Source organism: Zosterops lateralis (assembly GCF_965231275.1).
Source record: "Zosterops lateralis genome assembly, chromosome: 3".
Lineage (NCBI taxonomy): Eukaryota > Metazoa > Chordata > Aves > Passeriformes > Zosteropidae > Zosterops > Zosterops lateralis.
In genome coordinates this window covers 87,508,060-87,520,722 of record NC_139764.1, presented here as the reverse complement: position 1 = coordinate 87,520,722, position 12,663 = coordinate 87,508,060, and the positions used below count along the sequence as shown (strand labels likewise).

Below are 12,663 nucleotides of genomic sequence, written 5' to 3'. Positions count from 1 at the left end.
TGCCGGCGCGGCCCCATTCACCAACCGGTTCCCGCCGGCCGCCTCCGCCTCTCGCGCCCGCCCGCCCCGCCCCCGCCCCGCCCCGCGCCCGCCCCAGACGCGCCGATGGCGCCGGTGATTGGGTGGACGCGACGCTCGTCAGTGACGTGTGCGGGGGCGGGGCCCGGGACGCTCGTGCGGGAGGCGGCGCCGAGTGTCGCTCCTGGTGCAGCCGCGTCCGCCCGGCGCCGCCCGCAGAGCCGCCCGCCCGCCGCAGCCGCTGTATGGTCCTTCCCCGCGCCGCCGCCGCCGCCGAACCCCCGCCGGCAGCTCCGCGGCCTCCAGCGCCTCCTCCTCTTCCTCCTCCTAGTTCTGCTCCTCCTGCCCCCGGCGGTGGCGCCCGCACCCCGGCTGTATGATCAGGCTACAGTCTTCAATGAGTAACCATATTCCTGTGAGTGCCGCCCGCCCGCGCCCCCTGCCCCGGCCCCTCGCCCCGGTGGCCTCCCGGCTACCGCGCCTCTCCTCCCCCATCTCCTCCATGTTGTCTCTTTGTTCTGTCGCCCGCTCCGCGCCGGCTGCGGGCGGCTTCTCGAGGCGCCGGGCTGCGGCTCCCGACGGGCGGGCCGGGCTGGGCCGGGCCGCTGGGGAGCCGAGCCCGCCCGGCTGCGGCACGTCTCGGCCTCCCTCCCTGCCCGCCGGCGCCCCTCTCCTGCGCCCGCCTGCTGCCGCCCCTCGTCCACCTAGAAAGGAGGAGGTGGCGATCTCTCCGCGGCTCCTGGGCGGCCCAGCTTGGCACAAAGCGGCTTTGTGAGCTCGGCTGCCGCTTGCCCCGCATGCCAGCCCGGCCTTTTCCCCGCCGGGCCGTGCTGGGCCGCCCGCCGGGAAGGGCAGCGCGGCCGGAGCTCCGCGCCCTGGGCCGCGCCGGGAGCCCCCTGCCGGGGGGAAGCCGAGCCGGGCGGCGGCTCCGGGGGACAAGATGGCTCCGCGTCGGGAGCCTGATCGAGGCGTGATGCGAACCCGTGACCGCCGCAGTCGGGGCGACGGCCCGGCCTGGCCCGCGGGGCGCTGTCACGGCCGGGACGGTGTCTCCGTGCCGGGGAGAGACTGGGACGGCCTGGCCGGGAGCGGCTGCGGGGCGGCCGTAGCCCGGGGCGGTCCGGGCGTGCCCAGGCTTGCCTGCAGGCGGCTGGCTGCCAGGCCGGTTGCCAGGCTTGGCTCCCGCGGCCGGCGCTCGCCCCCCGCCGCGGCCCCACGTGCGCGGAGGCGGCCGGGGCCAGGGCGGCCGGCGGCTGCTTTGTCTCCGCCGTGCTCGGGCGGGGAGTCGGTGCCGGCTGCGAGCGAGGACGTGAGTCCTTTCCAAAATGAGCTCTATTGCAGTAGAGGTGGGGTATGCCCGAACTCGGATGTGCAGCCGGCATTGTTCGGCAGGAAAAGTCCGAAGACGAGTCATTAAGTACACGTTGAAGCGGATGTTTCGGTAACAATCTGCCTTAAGCCTTAAAAAGCTCCCGAATACAGTCAAATACCTTAGTTTTGACCGAAACTGCTTTCAAGACCTTGCTGTCTGAATTTTCAAGGGAGGCATTTCCTTCTGGAGGTGGATCACAGTTCAGCTTTGGGAGGTTTTGCTTGCCGGTTTTTGGTTTGTCTTCCTTTTTTAATTCACCTCGTAATTTCGGTGACTGTGCTTCGTAACATCTGTGACTACAGAGCACAGTGTGTATTTAAGCAGAAAAAAATCAAACAATGCACAGCTTGCTGGTGGTAGTATGCCCTCTAAAAGCAGGGAAGCGAGAAAGACAAAGAATTAACAAAATCAAGTCGTCTAGGACAATAGAAGCAGGATTGTTTGGTCACAGGTAGCCAGCTGTGCACATAGCAAGTATTATGAGCTGACAGTTGTACAGTTTTGATGACATAAAGGTCCTGTAATCTGGTGTTTTCTTATTTCTGCTGGAGACAACTTTCCAATATGTCTACCTGCATCTGCTGAGTCTTTCGAAAGCAGTGACTCAGAAGTATGAACCCTGTCTCTTTGTAATGTCATAAAACTGCCAAATCAAGAAACCTGAAGATTACACCTAAATGTCAGCTCATATTATTCCAATGATGGAACAGCGAAGGGTTTTGAAATTGTCTTAGAGAAACAGAGTTGATTCAGGGGGAAAGTGTGGAAGAGGTGATACAGAAATTGCACAGCCGTGAGAGGAAATATGAGAAATAAAAATGTGTGACAGATATAGCATGAGCCAAGGCAATGGGATTTCATTGTCCTACTGAAACTAAACGTGTCAGTAAGATGGTTAATAAATAGAAATTAGCCTTGTCTAGTAACTTCTATCAAGTGAAACTTTCCTGTTCTGACAAAATACACACCACATAAGAATGCCGGATCTGTCCCAGCGTGTAGGCTGACTGTAAGCAATAACTTGCTTTAAACATTAACCAGAAGACCCAGATATGGGTATTACTGAACTATAAACAACAGATTGTCACGTTCTTCAAAAAATTAAAACTCAATCTCTTGGATCATACAAGAAATGTTTCTGTGTTAAATGGAACTCCTTACTGCTTTCTTCTCAGTTGCAACTTTTTGTTAGGTATTCATGGCTTAATTAAACTCAATTAAATGCATGCAGACATTTTTTACCGTATGTGCTATATTTCTCATGTTATTTCCTAAAACATAATGGAATAGTTTTTTAATGGACTGACAGGATTTATGTAGTGTGCTGTTGAAGTGACAGTGTTAAGTCATTTGGAGATGCCTTGCTTTTAGAAACTCAGGAGGAATTGCTAGACAAGGAGATGGATTGGTTTCTGCGATGTCTAATTTTTTCCAATATCTGTTTAAGCTTCTTTGCATGTTGTTTTTGTGGTCCAGAGCAGAAGAACTTTGAACTAAATCACATGGTCTCAGTTTCATCATCTCTCAAAGTTGCATTGACTTGTTATACAGGAAGTTTTGAGATAATTTTTTCTTCCCCCTTCACTGCATACTTGAACCACAAGAATATCCTTCCGGCATAGAGCATGTCACAACAAATTTATGATAAACCTTTGGATTCTCCCTTCCCGTTGGTGAGATATGAATGTATTTTCATAGGCAATGGGTTGCTTTTCATGGGCCAAAATGGTCAGTGTTTTCACTGTGGATATCAGGTATTTATGTGCCCAGTAGATAGGAGGTGCATCTTGTCAAGAGTACTTTTATGAAGGTGTGCCTCTACCTTGTGTAATGGCTTCACAGTTTGTACTCCTTACCCTCCCACTCTTCCCTGTCTGCTTTGGCAGTTGCTACTGAGGCCTTGAATAGTAAGAGAATTTGGAAATATTTTTCATTCAGTATCTTTTTTGTCTGGTAGTAAGTTAGAACAATGAACTTCCTTGCAGGTGTTCTCAAATTGTTGTGAAACATAGTTTATTTTCATTCTCTAGTTTTAGTCCTGTGGTTTCAGGAGATGAGTGCTTGTCAGGTTTGACTTAAAAGAATGTGAGACCACGCATTTGGTTCTGGGTATAAATGTTTCCAGTCTGTGAGCAGGTGGATTGAGCAGCCATGAGCCATCTTGAACATTTTCTGAAGGTAAAGTGTCATATAAATGTATTTACAAGTGCTTTTGTTTGTATGCTTTTCAAGATGCTACTGAGTTGTGAACCAGACTGTCAACAGCGTGGGATAACCTTGCACCTCTCCGCTTTCCCGTATCAATAATGAACTAATAGATTACTTCTGTAAACCATTTTTGTCAGACATGAGTGGTTGTTTCAAACCCCAAATAAACAATCTGTTAATCTGCTTGTTACTGATGACAGGTACTTCAGCTTTCTGTCCCAGAGAAGGGATTGAATTCAAGCCTTCCTTTTCAAGATGCCTTCCTTCTGCTTGAACAGACTATTCTCTAAGTTCTCCTAGCTTGAACTGTAGTAGAGCATACAATCGTAATTAATGCAGCTATAATGGACAGATTACCTCTTCTCAATAGGTGGTCCTGGCATATTTACCCTGGTTTTGTTTTCCAAGTTTATTTTGGTGGTCTAAATGTTGGGCTTTCTGTTGGGGTGGAAACTGCTACTTTTACCAAAATCCTTAAGTGTTAAATTTTCTCAAGGAAAATTTATACGTAAATTGAAAGGAACATGCTGGGGTACCCAACTTGATGGTACAAACAATGGGTTGGTGTTACTCTGCTAAAGAACCTTCTGCCTTTAATACTACGTGTTTGAATTTCATTTATGCAACTTACTGCTTTCATGCACTGTCTTGACTGTTTTGATAGCTTTCCTACCAAAACTATGAGACAATATAGTTATTTTAAAGCTGTATTTCCAGGCCTTTGGAAAGCTCATGATATCATTTGAGTTCCTTCAAAGCCTGAGGTCATAATAATTACTGCAACGCTCTTTATAGCTGATCTCTCATCTTCCAGTTTTTTTTGCTGAAGGTGGATGGAGCCTTGTACTCTGGCTTAACTGCTTAACAGAAACAGCATGCCCATGTATACTCATCTTTAATTTTTATTTGACTCCCAGAACAGAACAAAACTAGGTTGGCAAAGTTGTCTTGGGATAGTACAGTGTGTTGCTGCCTAAAGGAGTTGATCTGCCTGTGAAACTTTCCTGCGAGTGTTGGTGAGAAGTCATGGCATTCACATCAAAGGAAAATGTGAGCTTTGGTCCTCTGTAGTGTGGCAGCAGTAGTTGCCGAGGCAAACAGTGAGGCTTAAGTACATGCTTGGTTAGGTCCTTAGATGTGTGAATTACTGAGGTTCTGATGTGTCTAATACTGACTGTTAAGTCACTAATTAACAAAATTAATTCCTTTGTAAGGGTTAATAACACATGGAACTCAAATGTAACATTGCATAATCTACTTGCTTCTGCTTTGTATAAGAATTTGAACTGTGCACCCAGTTTCTGAGATGTCATTAGCAATCTGCATTAAAAATAAGAATTTTTCACTTAACTAATTGTTGCCTACCCTTTTCTGTGTTTACTGGTTTGTCTGGTATCTTGAATACTCCTACTTGCAGACTGAGGGCAGCCTGCCTAGAGGACTGGATGAAACCTGATTATTTCTTTCGTCCTACCTGCCCTGATATGGTGATGTGTTAAATGTTCTTTTCTCCCCAAAATCTGTGTTTTGCCAATTGAAAGTTTTTCACCCTAATAACTCCATTCTTTGTCCTCAAGCTCATTTGCATGTGTTTGTGTTTGTGACAGCCATCTCTCCCTCACATCCTTTAACAGGGCAAGGGTCTGTCTGATTCTTGTCAGCAGTCTTACAAAGAGATCGATACAAGATCTGCCAGTGCAGTGCAAAAAAGCAGCACAAGACCTTGTGGAGCTGTATCTGCTTAAAGCCGTCCTGTCCCTTTTTGCTGTTCTGCGTCTTAAACTAATTGAAAATGACTTTAAATAAGTTACTTTCAGTTCCTTTTTTCAGTTGCTATTTTAGCTGTTCCCTAGATCTGGTCCTAGAAGGGTTTTAAATGCACACCTGCCACCTTGATAGGGCATGGCTGGTGAGTCAGATGATGAATCTTGGAGTTCTTCCGAGTCTGAATTCTTTTGGTTCCTGTTACTTTGTTGACCTTTGACTTAAGAGGATGCTTCTTACCCTTTTCCATGCCTGTTATATTTAGAATTCTTGCTCTCTCTCCAGTTGTTAAAGGTAAATACTGAAGTCGCTTTTTTTACAAGCAGCTGGCAAACTTAATCCTACAGTCTACATCACTACCAGGTGGTGGTAGTATCTCTGGAGTGGCAGCAACATGGATGTGAAATTCTCATTGTAGTTTCTTTCTGTTAAGTTCATTCTCCTGTTTGTTGGCAGGTTAGGGTTTTATTGTGTGTTTCTTTGTTTTGTTTGTTTGTTTGTTTGCAAGTCATGCCTGTAAATTAACCTGCACATTAAAAATCCTATCAGGAAGCTGTCTGAAAACAAAAAAATAGATTGACTGATCAACAGAAATAACTTTTCCTGCTAAATATTTGTAGGATTATGTTTCTCTCTAACACCAAAGTATATTTAGTGGACATGTGGTTCAACTTCTACGTCTCTTTTGGAAAACAGAACTTCCCTCTTCTTTCCTCCTGTTCCCTAGACAGGTATAAGCAGTAATACTGGTAGAGTAGCTGGGCACAAAACGCCATCTGCTGTAAGGGTTTTATGGTGCATAAAAGCAAGTATCTGTGATTCGTTTGCAACATCTGCAAATAAATACACAACTTGGAGCAGTTAATTTGCTATTTTAATTCCTGGTTGTTTCTTGCAGTAATTATATATATAAATTTACCATTGCTGAGCAGCAATGGACAGGAATGGCCTGTTAATAAACTTGCCTATGTATGTTTTTACCTAGACCATTACTGCTTTCTAGTATATTAATGAAGTCATGGTGTAAAAAGACTTAAAGCACGTGAAGGTTGTCTTTAGTGTGTGAAATGTTCCGTAGTTAGAAATCTGTGTGCCTCAAAAGCCTCTGTTCAACAAAACATTGTATTGTTAGGCCACAAAGTCTGCATTTGCTTTCAAAGCCTTCTATTAGAGTCAGGTGCATTTTTTCTGTAACTTAAGTAGTTGTTGTGTTGTTTCTCAATTCAAAATGGAATAGGCATTTGTATGAGTATCCTGAAGAACTATTCTCTTTATAAATACTGGGGTTCTTAAAACTTGTTGCTGTGTTTAACACATCTGAAATTGGTATTTTAATACATTACAGGATTTGGTGTTGCAAAAACCCTACATGGAAACTTTCTAATAAGTAAATGTATTTGTTTTCTAGTAATCTATGCTAAGAAAGGTAACAGGATTCCTACACAAACTTAATTCTCATGAAACTGCTTAGTTGCTCTGTTTTTTATTTTTTCATTTTATAAAGTGTGATGTCTTATAACTTTGTTTCACCTATACTCATTATGGTTTTTCCTCCCTCTCTTTACAGCAGTTCTGTGGTGTTCTTGGTCACACATTTATGGAGTTTCTGAAGGGCAGTGGAGACTACTGCCAGGCACAGCACGACCTCTATGCAGACAAGTGAACTGTAGAAATCCATTACTACTCCACCAAGAAGCCCCCCTAAGAGTGGTTGACCAGGATAAGAAGTGTTGAATTGAAATTGGCAGAGCATTTAACAACGGAATTCAGACCTGGATGGGGTAAACCTCAGTGCACTGCCTTTCTTTTGCCTCAGTATTACTGGATTGAAGAATTGCTGCTTCTTGTTAGGAGGTTCATTTCATTTTCCATTGCTCCCAACCTCATACTTCCAAGCACTGAGAATTTCACGTGGAGTATAGTGAAGTAGACTTCAGTTTCTCTACATCACTTCTGTATTAGAATTTTTTTTTTATCCTTTCATAATCTTGTTGCATGTTTAAGTAAATCAATATGGCCCGAATGAACCGCCCAGCTCCTGTGGAAATCACCTACAAGAACATGAGATTCCTGATCACACATAATCCAACCAATGCAACCTTAAACAAATTTATAGAGGTAAGGCTGGTACAGAATTCTTACTGATGTATTTTTTTAATCCCTGGACAGCATACTATATTTCTGATTTCCTTTACTTGCTGATAACTGCTGCAAAAGCCATGTGAGAAGATTCTGAGACTGTATATTGATTTTTCTTTCCAAGTACTGGTGCTGTGCTTTGAAGATCTGCAGACATACACTTCGGCCTTCACAAATGTAATTCTGAGAGTGAAGTAATAATTATACTAGTACATGGTACATTAAGTACAGTGTTTAGGTCTGAAAACAGGAATTACCTAGGAGAGTTATGTGTAGAACAATACAAACATCTCTTAGTGGTAGGTGCTGACATTCAGATTGGGCTGAAGTGGTGTAACATTTCATTGCACTTCCTGCATAGTGATACATATTGTGAGTCAGAACCTTAGGAACTAATAACAGGGTTGCAATATGCTTTTACTGCCTAGCTTCCTTCACTATTAGCAGATCATGGTTTTAGTGTAGCTTAAGAGGATCCTCTGTGTCATAGTGTTTACTTGAGTGAAATTTGTGGCAATAGGCTTACTCTGCACCCAGAGCTGCTTTAGTACATGCTACTGACTAAAGGGGCTTGGCGTATATTGCTAGTTCTGAATTTATCATTTAAACCACGTATTTAGCATGTTGGAACTATAAAGTACGTGGTTGTATAAAGTGTGTAGGTATGCTAGTAAGTTCCTTGCACAGCTACTTTGTGGGAAGGTCCAAGTTTGCAAAGTCCCTCAGCAAGATTCTAGCCGTACTACAGCTCAATTCTGCATTTGGTACAGGATTATTTACAGGAAACAGAGTGACATAACATTTGCTTGCCTTTATATTCTCACAAGTAGATCAGGTAGACTTAGGCTATGCTTCAGTCATTATGTGACAGTTACAGTGTGAATGATATTTGCTGCAGGGAGAATGAAGGATTGCTTTTTTTTTTTTTTTTTAATGTAGGGTAATAGCAAAATGGAAAGCTAAATTGTGTCATGACAACTCAGGAACTGGAATAATTTATTGTCCTGTGCTTGTAACTCTTAATAGTAAGTAGTCTAACAAACCTGTTTTTAGCAGAGACAGAGAGGGGGAAGATTTGAACTTTGCTCAGAATACTTTAGTGAAGTATGTAGCTTTGCAAACCAGGAAGCTTCAGGTTCCTTTAAAATGAATGATCTTTTGGAGATGGACTACTTGATTCATCAATATTTATCAGAATGTGATTTAAAAAAAAAAAAATGTCTGATTCAACATAACAAAACTTAGCCTGTACATAAGACTATGTTTGCAGAAAAGCCTAAAGTATCTGGCAGTAGCACACAACTTTTTAGTCATTTCAGCTTTCTATGTTGGCAGGATGGCAAGCATTTGCATGAGTTTTGCTACTGAAAATTTTGGAATTAGTTACAAAGTTAGCTTATCAAAAGAATTAAATGGTAAGTGAAGCTAGTTTACTCTTACAGCATTATTTTTTTTTTCACTCCCTAGGAACTTAAGAAATACGGTGTCACCACAGTGGTGAGAGTGTGTGAAGCTACTTATGACACTGCTCCGGTGGAAAAAGAAGGCATTCAGGTTTTGGTAAGTAGTGTAGAAGCAGACTTCAAAACCAACATATTTACCTCTTCACTCTACCCCCTTCCCCCCAAAAAAGATTATTTGACACCACCTTACTAATTTTATGAGTGTATTCCAGTAACTGATGGAGGAAAAAGATGTGGAGACATCTTTTCTTGTCAGGAAAAAAGTTCAGTTTTGAGCTAAATCATGTGATCAATGAAAAGTGATTGAGAGGAATATATTTGTAATATTATATGCAATAGTTAGACTATTAGAAAATTGTAGGTTTGGGTGAATTCCTCAGCTGTCAACTCTTTGTCCCTTGTGTCCACTCTTTTTTTTTTTTTTTTTTGCCTATACATACAGCTTACAAGAATTCTGTCTTTTTATATTTGTTCTGTGTTCTAGGACTGGCCCTTTGACGACGGTGCTCCACCATCCAACCAGATTGTTGATGATTGGCTAAACCTCCTTAAAGTTAAATTTCGTGAAGAACCTGGTTGTTGTATTGCTGTTCACTGTGTTGCTGGTCTTGGAAGGTGGGTGAAGTTTTAATGATTTGTTGAACAGTCATCATTTGTTGAACAGTGGTCACACTTGTTAAGATCTAGTCCGAAAGTTTATTAGAGGCAAATGTAAAATAGTCATGTATCCTGTATTGGAACAACCTCACCTTTAAAAGTAGTTAAGATAGCAGGAAACTGTTGTATGTATTTATTAAAGATGTTTAGGTCAAGACATGATGCTTCGGTCACAGCTCTCACAAAGTCTACAGAATTAAGTTAACAAGTATATTCTTGTCCTGAATATATTGATGAGTGCCCCATTGAGATTTTTTTTGTCTGTTTTTTCCCTAATGGATTTGGGTTTTTGTGACTTGCCTGCTTTCTTTCCATCTCCCTTTCAGCAGTATTGCCAGCCTCCTTGAACCAAGGGCACTGTAACTAGTAACCCCAAACAAGTGGGTGGTTCTGGTACATCCAGACCAGCTTTCGTCCATCACCTCTCTGGGGGATGAAAAGTATTTTCCAAAGTCCTAAAGCTGTTTGTCTCATTTCTAAAAGTGGCATGAAAATTTTTAGGGATAATGCTAAACATTCTCCTCTTAGTCCTGTTCCTTCTGTCTGCTGCCACTGTCTTGAATAGACTTCCAACAGTTGTGAGAAAATAATGTTTTTTTCTGCTGTTCTAGACTACCTGGGAACTAGAGCTGTTCAGAAAGGAGTTGCTATATTCTAGCCATGGATTTCAGCATTGCCCAATAAAAAATGGAGGTTTCTGGTCTTGTCCATAAGCCTGACTTACCCCCTGCATTGGCTTCATACATAACAAAGTTCACTGTAGTGATGAATGTTTCCAAAACCAAGTCCTCTTCTGCTGCTTAGAATGATACTGGTTGGTTTTTCCTCAAAACAGGACAGTTAATTAGTTGAAAAAACGGTCCTAGATTTCTGTCATGTAAGTTTTCTTTTAAATCCCTGAACATAAAAAACCACTTAAAGTTGCTACTACATGCACAAGTCTCTTGCTAGTGTGTGACATGAGGTTTTATCTTGTGGTTTTTTGGGGTTGAGTCATAAATGGCTAAGGCATTTGAGTTTGATTTAAGTCAAGCTTTTGTAACTGAAAATTGATCCTGTGAGAGGAGGAACACCATGGCAAACAAGGAAATCCTCAGGGTGGTGCAGTAGCAAGTGGATTACATCTGTTCCCAAAACTTGCAACACTAATTCTAGGATTTGTCAGTTCTCACTGAACTCAACCCCTCTTCTGACTTCTGGTTTGGCATCTTGACTGCTTATAATGATGATTCATTTTGGAGAAGAAAAACCCATACGCAACCCTTCCTCAGAATCAATTGATTTGAAACAAATGGTTAAAGATTAGTTGCATTTTATTTCTGTTGTGCTCCCCTATACTTAAAGCCAGATGAATGAAGCTAAGGTTGACCAGAGTTAATTTGAACGCCTCTTTAATGAGAATGGCTAACTCAAAACCAGGTGATTTTATGTCTCAGTGAATGTAGATATACCTTCTGCCTTTTCTGCTTTCCCAGCTAAGAAACATAATATATGCAAAAAACAAAGTAAATTGTTTTTCTGAGTATGCTTTGACAAAAGCTAAACTGATTTTTTTTTTTGAACCAGAGCTCCAGTCTTAGTTGCTCTTGCACTGATAGAATGTGGAATGAAGTATGAAGATGCAGTGCAGTTCATAAGACAGTAAGTGTGACACTAATGTGTAGCTGTTCGTAAGAATTCAGGATGTTGATAACGTCCTTGCCCAGTAGAGGAAATTCTGAATGTTGTTCTTTTCTTTGATGCCTTTTTTTTATTTGTAAGGTATCTAATTTAGTACATCTGAAATTGTACTGCATGCAGTCAGTGTGGTAGGACTTGGAACTGTGGAATGGGTATTTTTCTGTTGAAACCAGAATCCATACATAATTACTTAAGGAGGTTAAAACAAACAAACAAAAAAACAACACATTAACAACCACCCTAACTTTCAGTTAGATTTGCAGCGTTCTCTTTATTTATTTTACATATGAAAGGCTTTGTCTTTTTTGGTGGTCTACTGAAGGCTTTACATACATTACTAAGTTTTAGTCTGAGTGTTTTAATTTCTCAGGTTTCAGCTATAGTTAAAAGAAGCTGCATCCATTATAAACAATGACAAAATACTTCTTGCATAATTGCCAGGCCTTTGAAGAATTAAACTCAGCTTGCACTGGTTGTATATGAAATGAGGAATAGGAAGCCAGGTACATAGTGCATACAGTCAGTCAACATGTACCTTTTTTCACATACACACTGTTTGAGAAAACAAAGCTCAATTTCTGTTCAGCATCTTCTTATGGGGACTTTAAATGTTTATGTACTTTCTTACTATTGTTTTATTCTTCATAATTATTTTAAGTAAGAGAATGAATAACTTCAGTTCTCAGGAAGACCATCTTGCATTTTCTCTGCAGCTTCCTCTTGAAGTTTTGTCTAAAGATGTTAATGTAAAATCTCTGGCTTTTGTTTATCATAGGCTAGAACACAGTCTAAAATGCAAAGTACTCCTTTGAACATGTGGTCCAGTGAGGTGTTTGTGAAAGGAAGCTACCACCCTCTTTCCTGGCACTTAACTTCCAATTATCCCTACTTTGGTTACAGCCTTGACTTGAAGGTGGCTTTTTTAAGTGACCTAAAAATATTTTTCTCTGGTTGGTGATATTATTTCACTGGGCAGTAGATTAATGTTCTGTTTCAAATCTGTCTTTTTTTTTTTTTTTTTTTTTTTTCATTTAGGAAGCGGCGTGGAGCTTTCAACAGCAAGCAACTTCTGTACTTGGAGAAATACCGCCCCAAGATGCGTCTGCGCTTTAAAGACTCCAATGGTCACCGAAATAATTGTTGTATTCAGTAAAGCTCAACGGCCTAGAGTACTTCTAGGGAATAAAGGATGGAAACTAGAATTAAGCAGACTGCATGCCAGAGACATCAGTCTGGTATTTTTTAGTAGTAAAGGAAGCTTCCTTAGGAGTATTTATTAGGCTAAAGGCTTAGTAGAAATGCAACTTCTATGTTTAGATAAATATCTGTCTATTTGGAGACCCAGTAAATGTTTTTGCTGTA

At 42.1% G+C, this 12,663-nt stretch overlaps 2 protein-coding genes across 2 annotated transcripts; both read left to right on the top strand.

Moving 5' to 3' along the window:
* Window positions 1–394: 394 nt before the first annotated feature.
* On the top strand, window positions 395–7,025 carry LOC310907131 (uncharacterized protein; the record flags this gene model as incomplete). Its single annotated transcript, XM_083857023.1, has 2 exons — window positions 395–433; window positions 6,930–7,025. The coding sequence occupies 2 exons, from the start codon at window positions 395–397 to the stop codon at window positions 7,023–7,025; spliced, it is 135 nt and encodes a 44-aa protein (XP_083713149.1).
* Window positions 7,026–7,344: 319 nt separating this feature from the next.
* PTP4A1 (protein tyrosine phosphatase 4A1) lies at window positions 7,345–12,663 on the top strand. The gene is made up of 5 exons (XM_083857022.1): window positions 7,345–7,480; window positions 8,969–9,061; window positions 9,449–9,579; window positions 11,188–11,262; window positions 12,337–12,663. Exons 1-5 carry the CDS (start codon window positions 7,376–7,378, stop codon window positions 12,452–12,454), a joined length of 522 nt encoding a protein of 173 aa, XP_083713148.1. The 5' UTR covers window positions 7,345–7,375; the 3' UTR covers window positions 12,455–12,663.

Bases quoted from the DNA above. Each gene is read 5' to 3' on its own strand.
- PTP4A1 (XM_083857022.1), top strand. From the start codon at position 7,376: ATGGCCCGAATGAACCGCCCAGCTCCTGTGGAAATCACCTACAAGAAC. The intron at 7,481-8,968 runs GTAAGGCTGGTA...TTCACTCCCTAG, and splicing joins CCTTAAACAAATTTATAGAG to GAACTTAAGAAATACGGTGT. The intron at 11,263-12,336 runs GTAAGTGTGACA...TTTTTCATTTAG, and splicing joins GCAGTGCAGTTCATAAGACA to GAAGCGGCGTGGAGCTTTCA.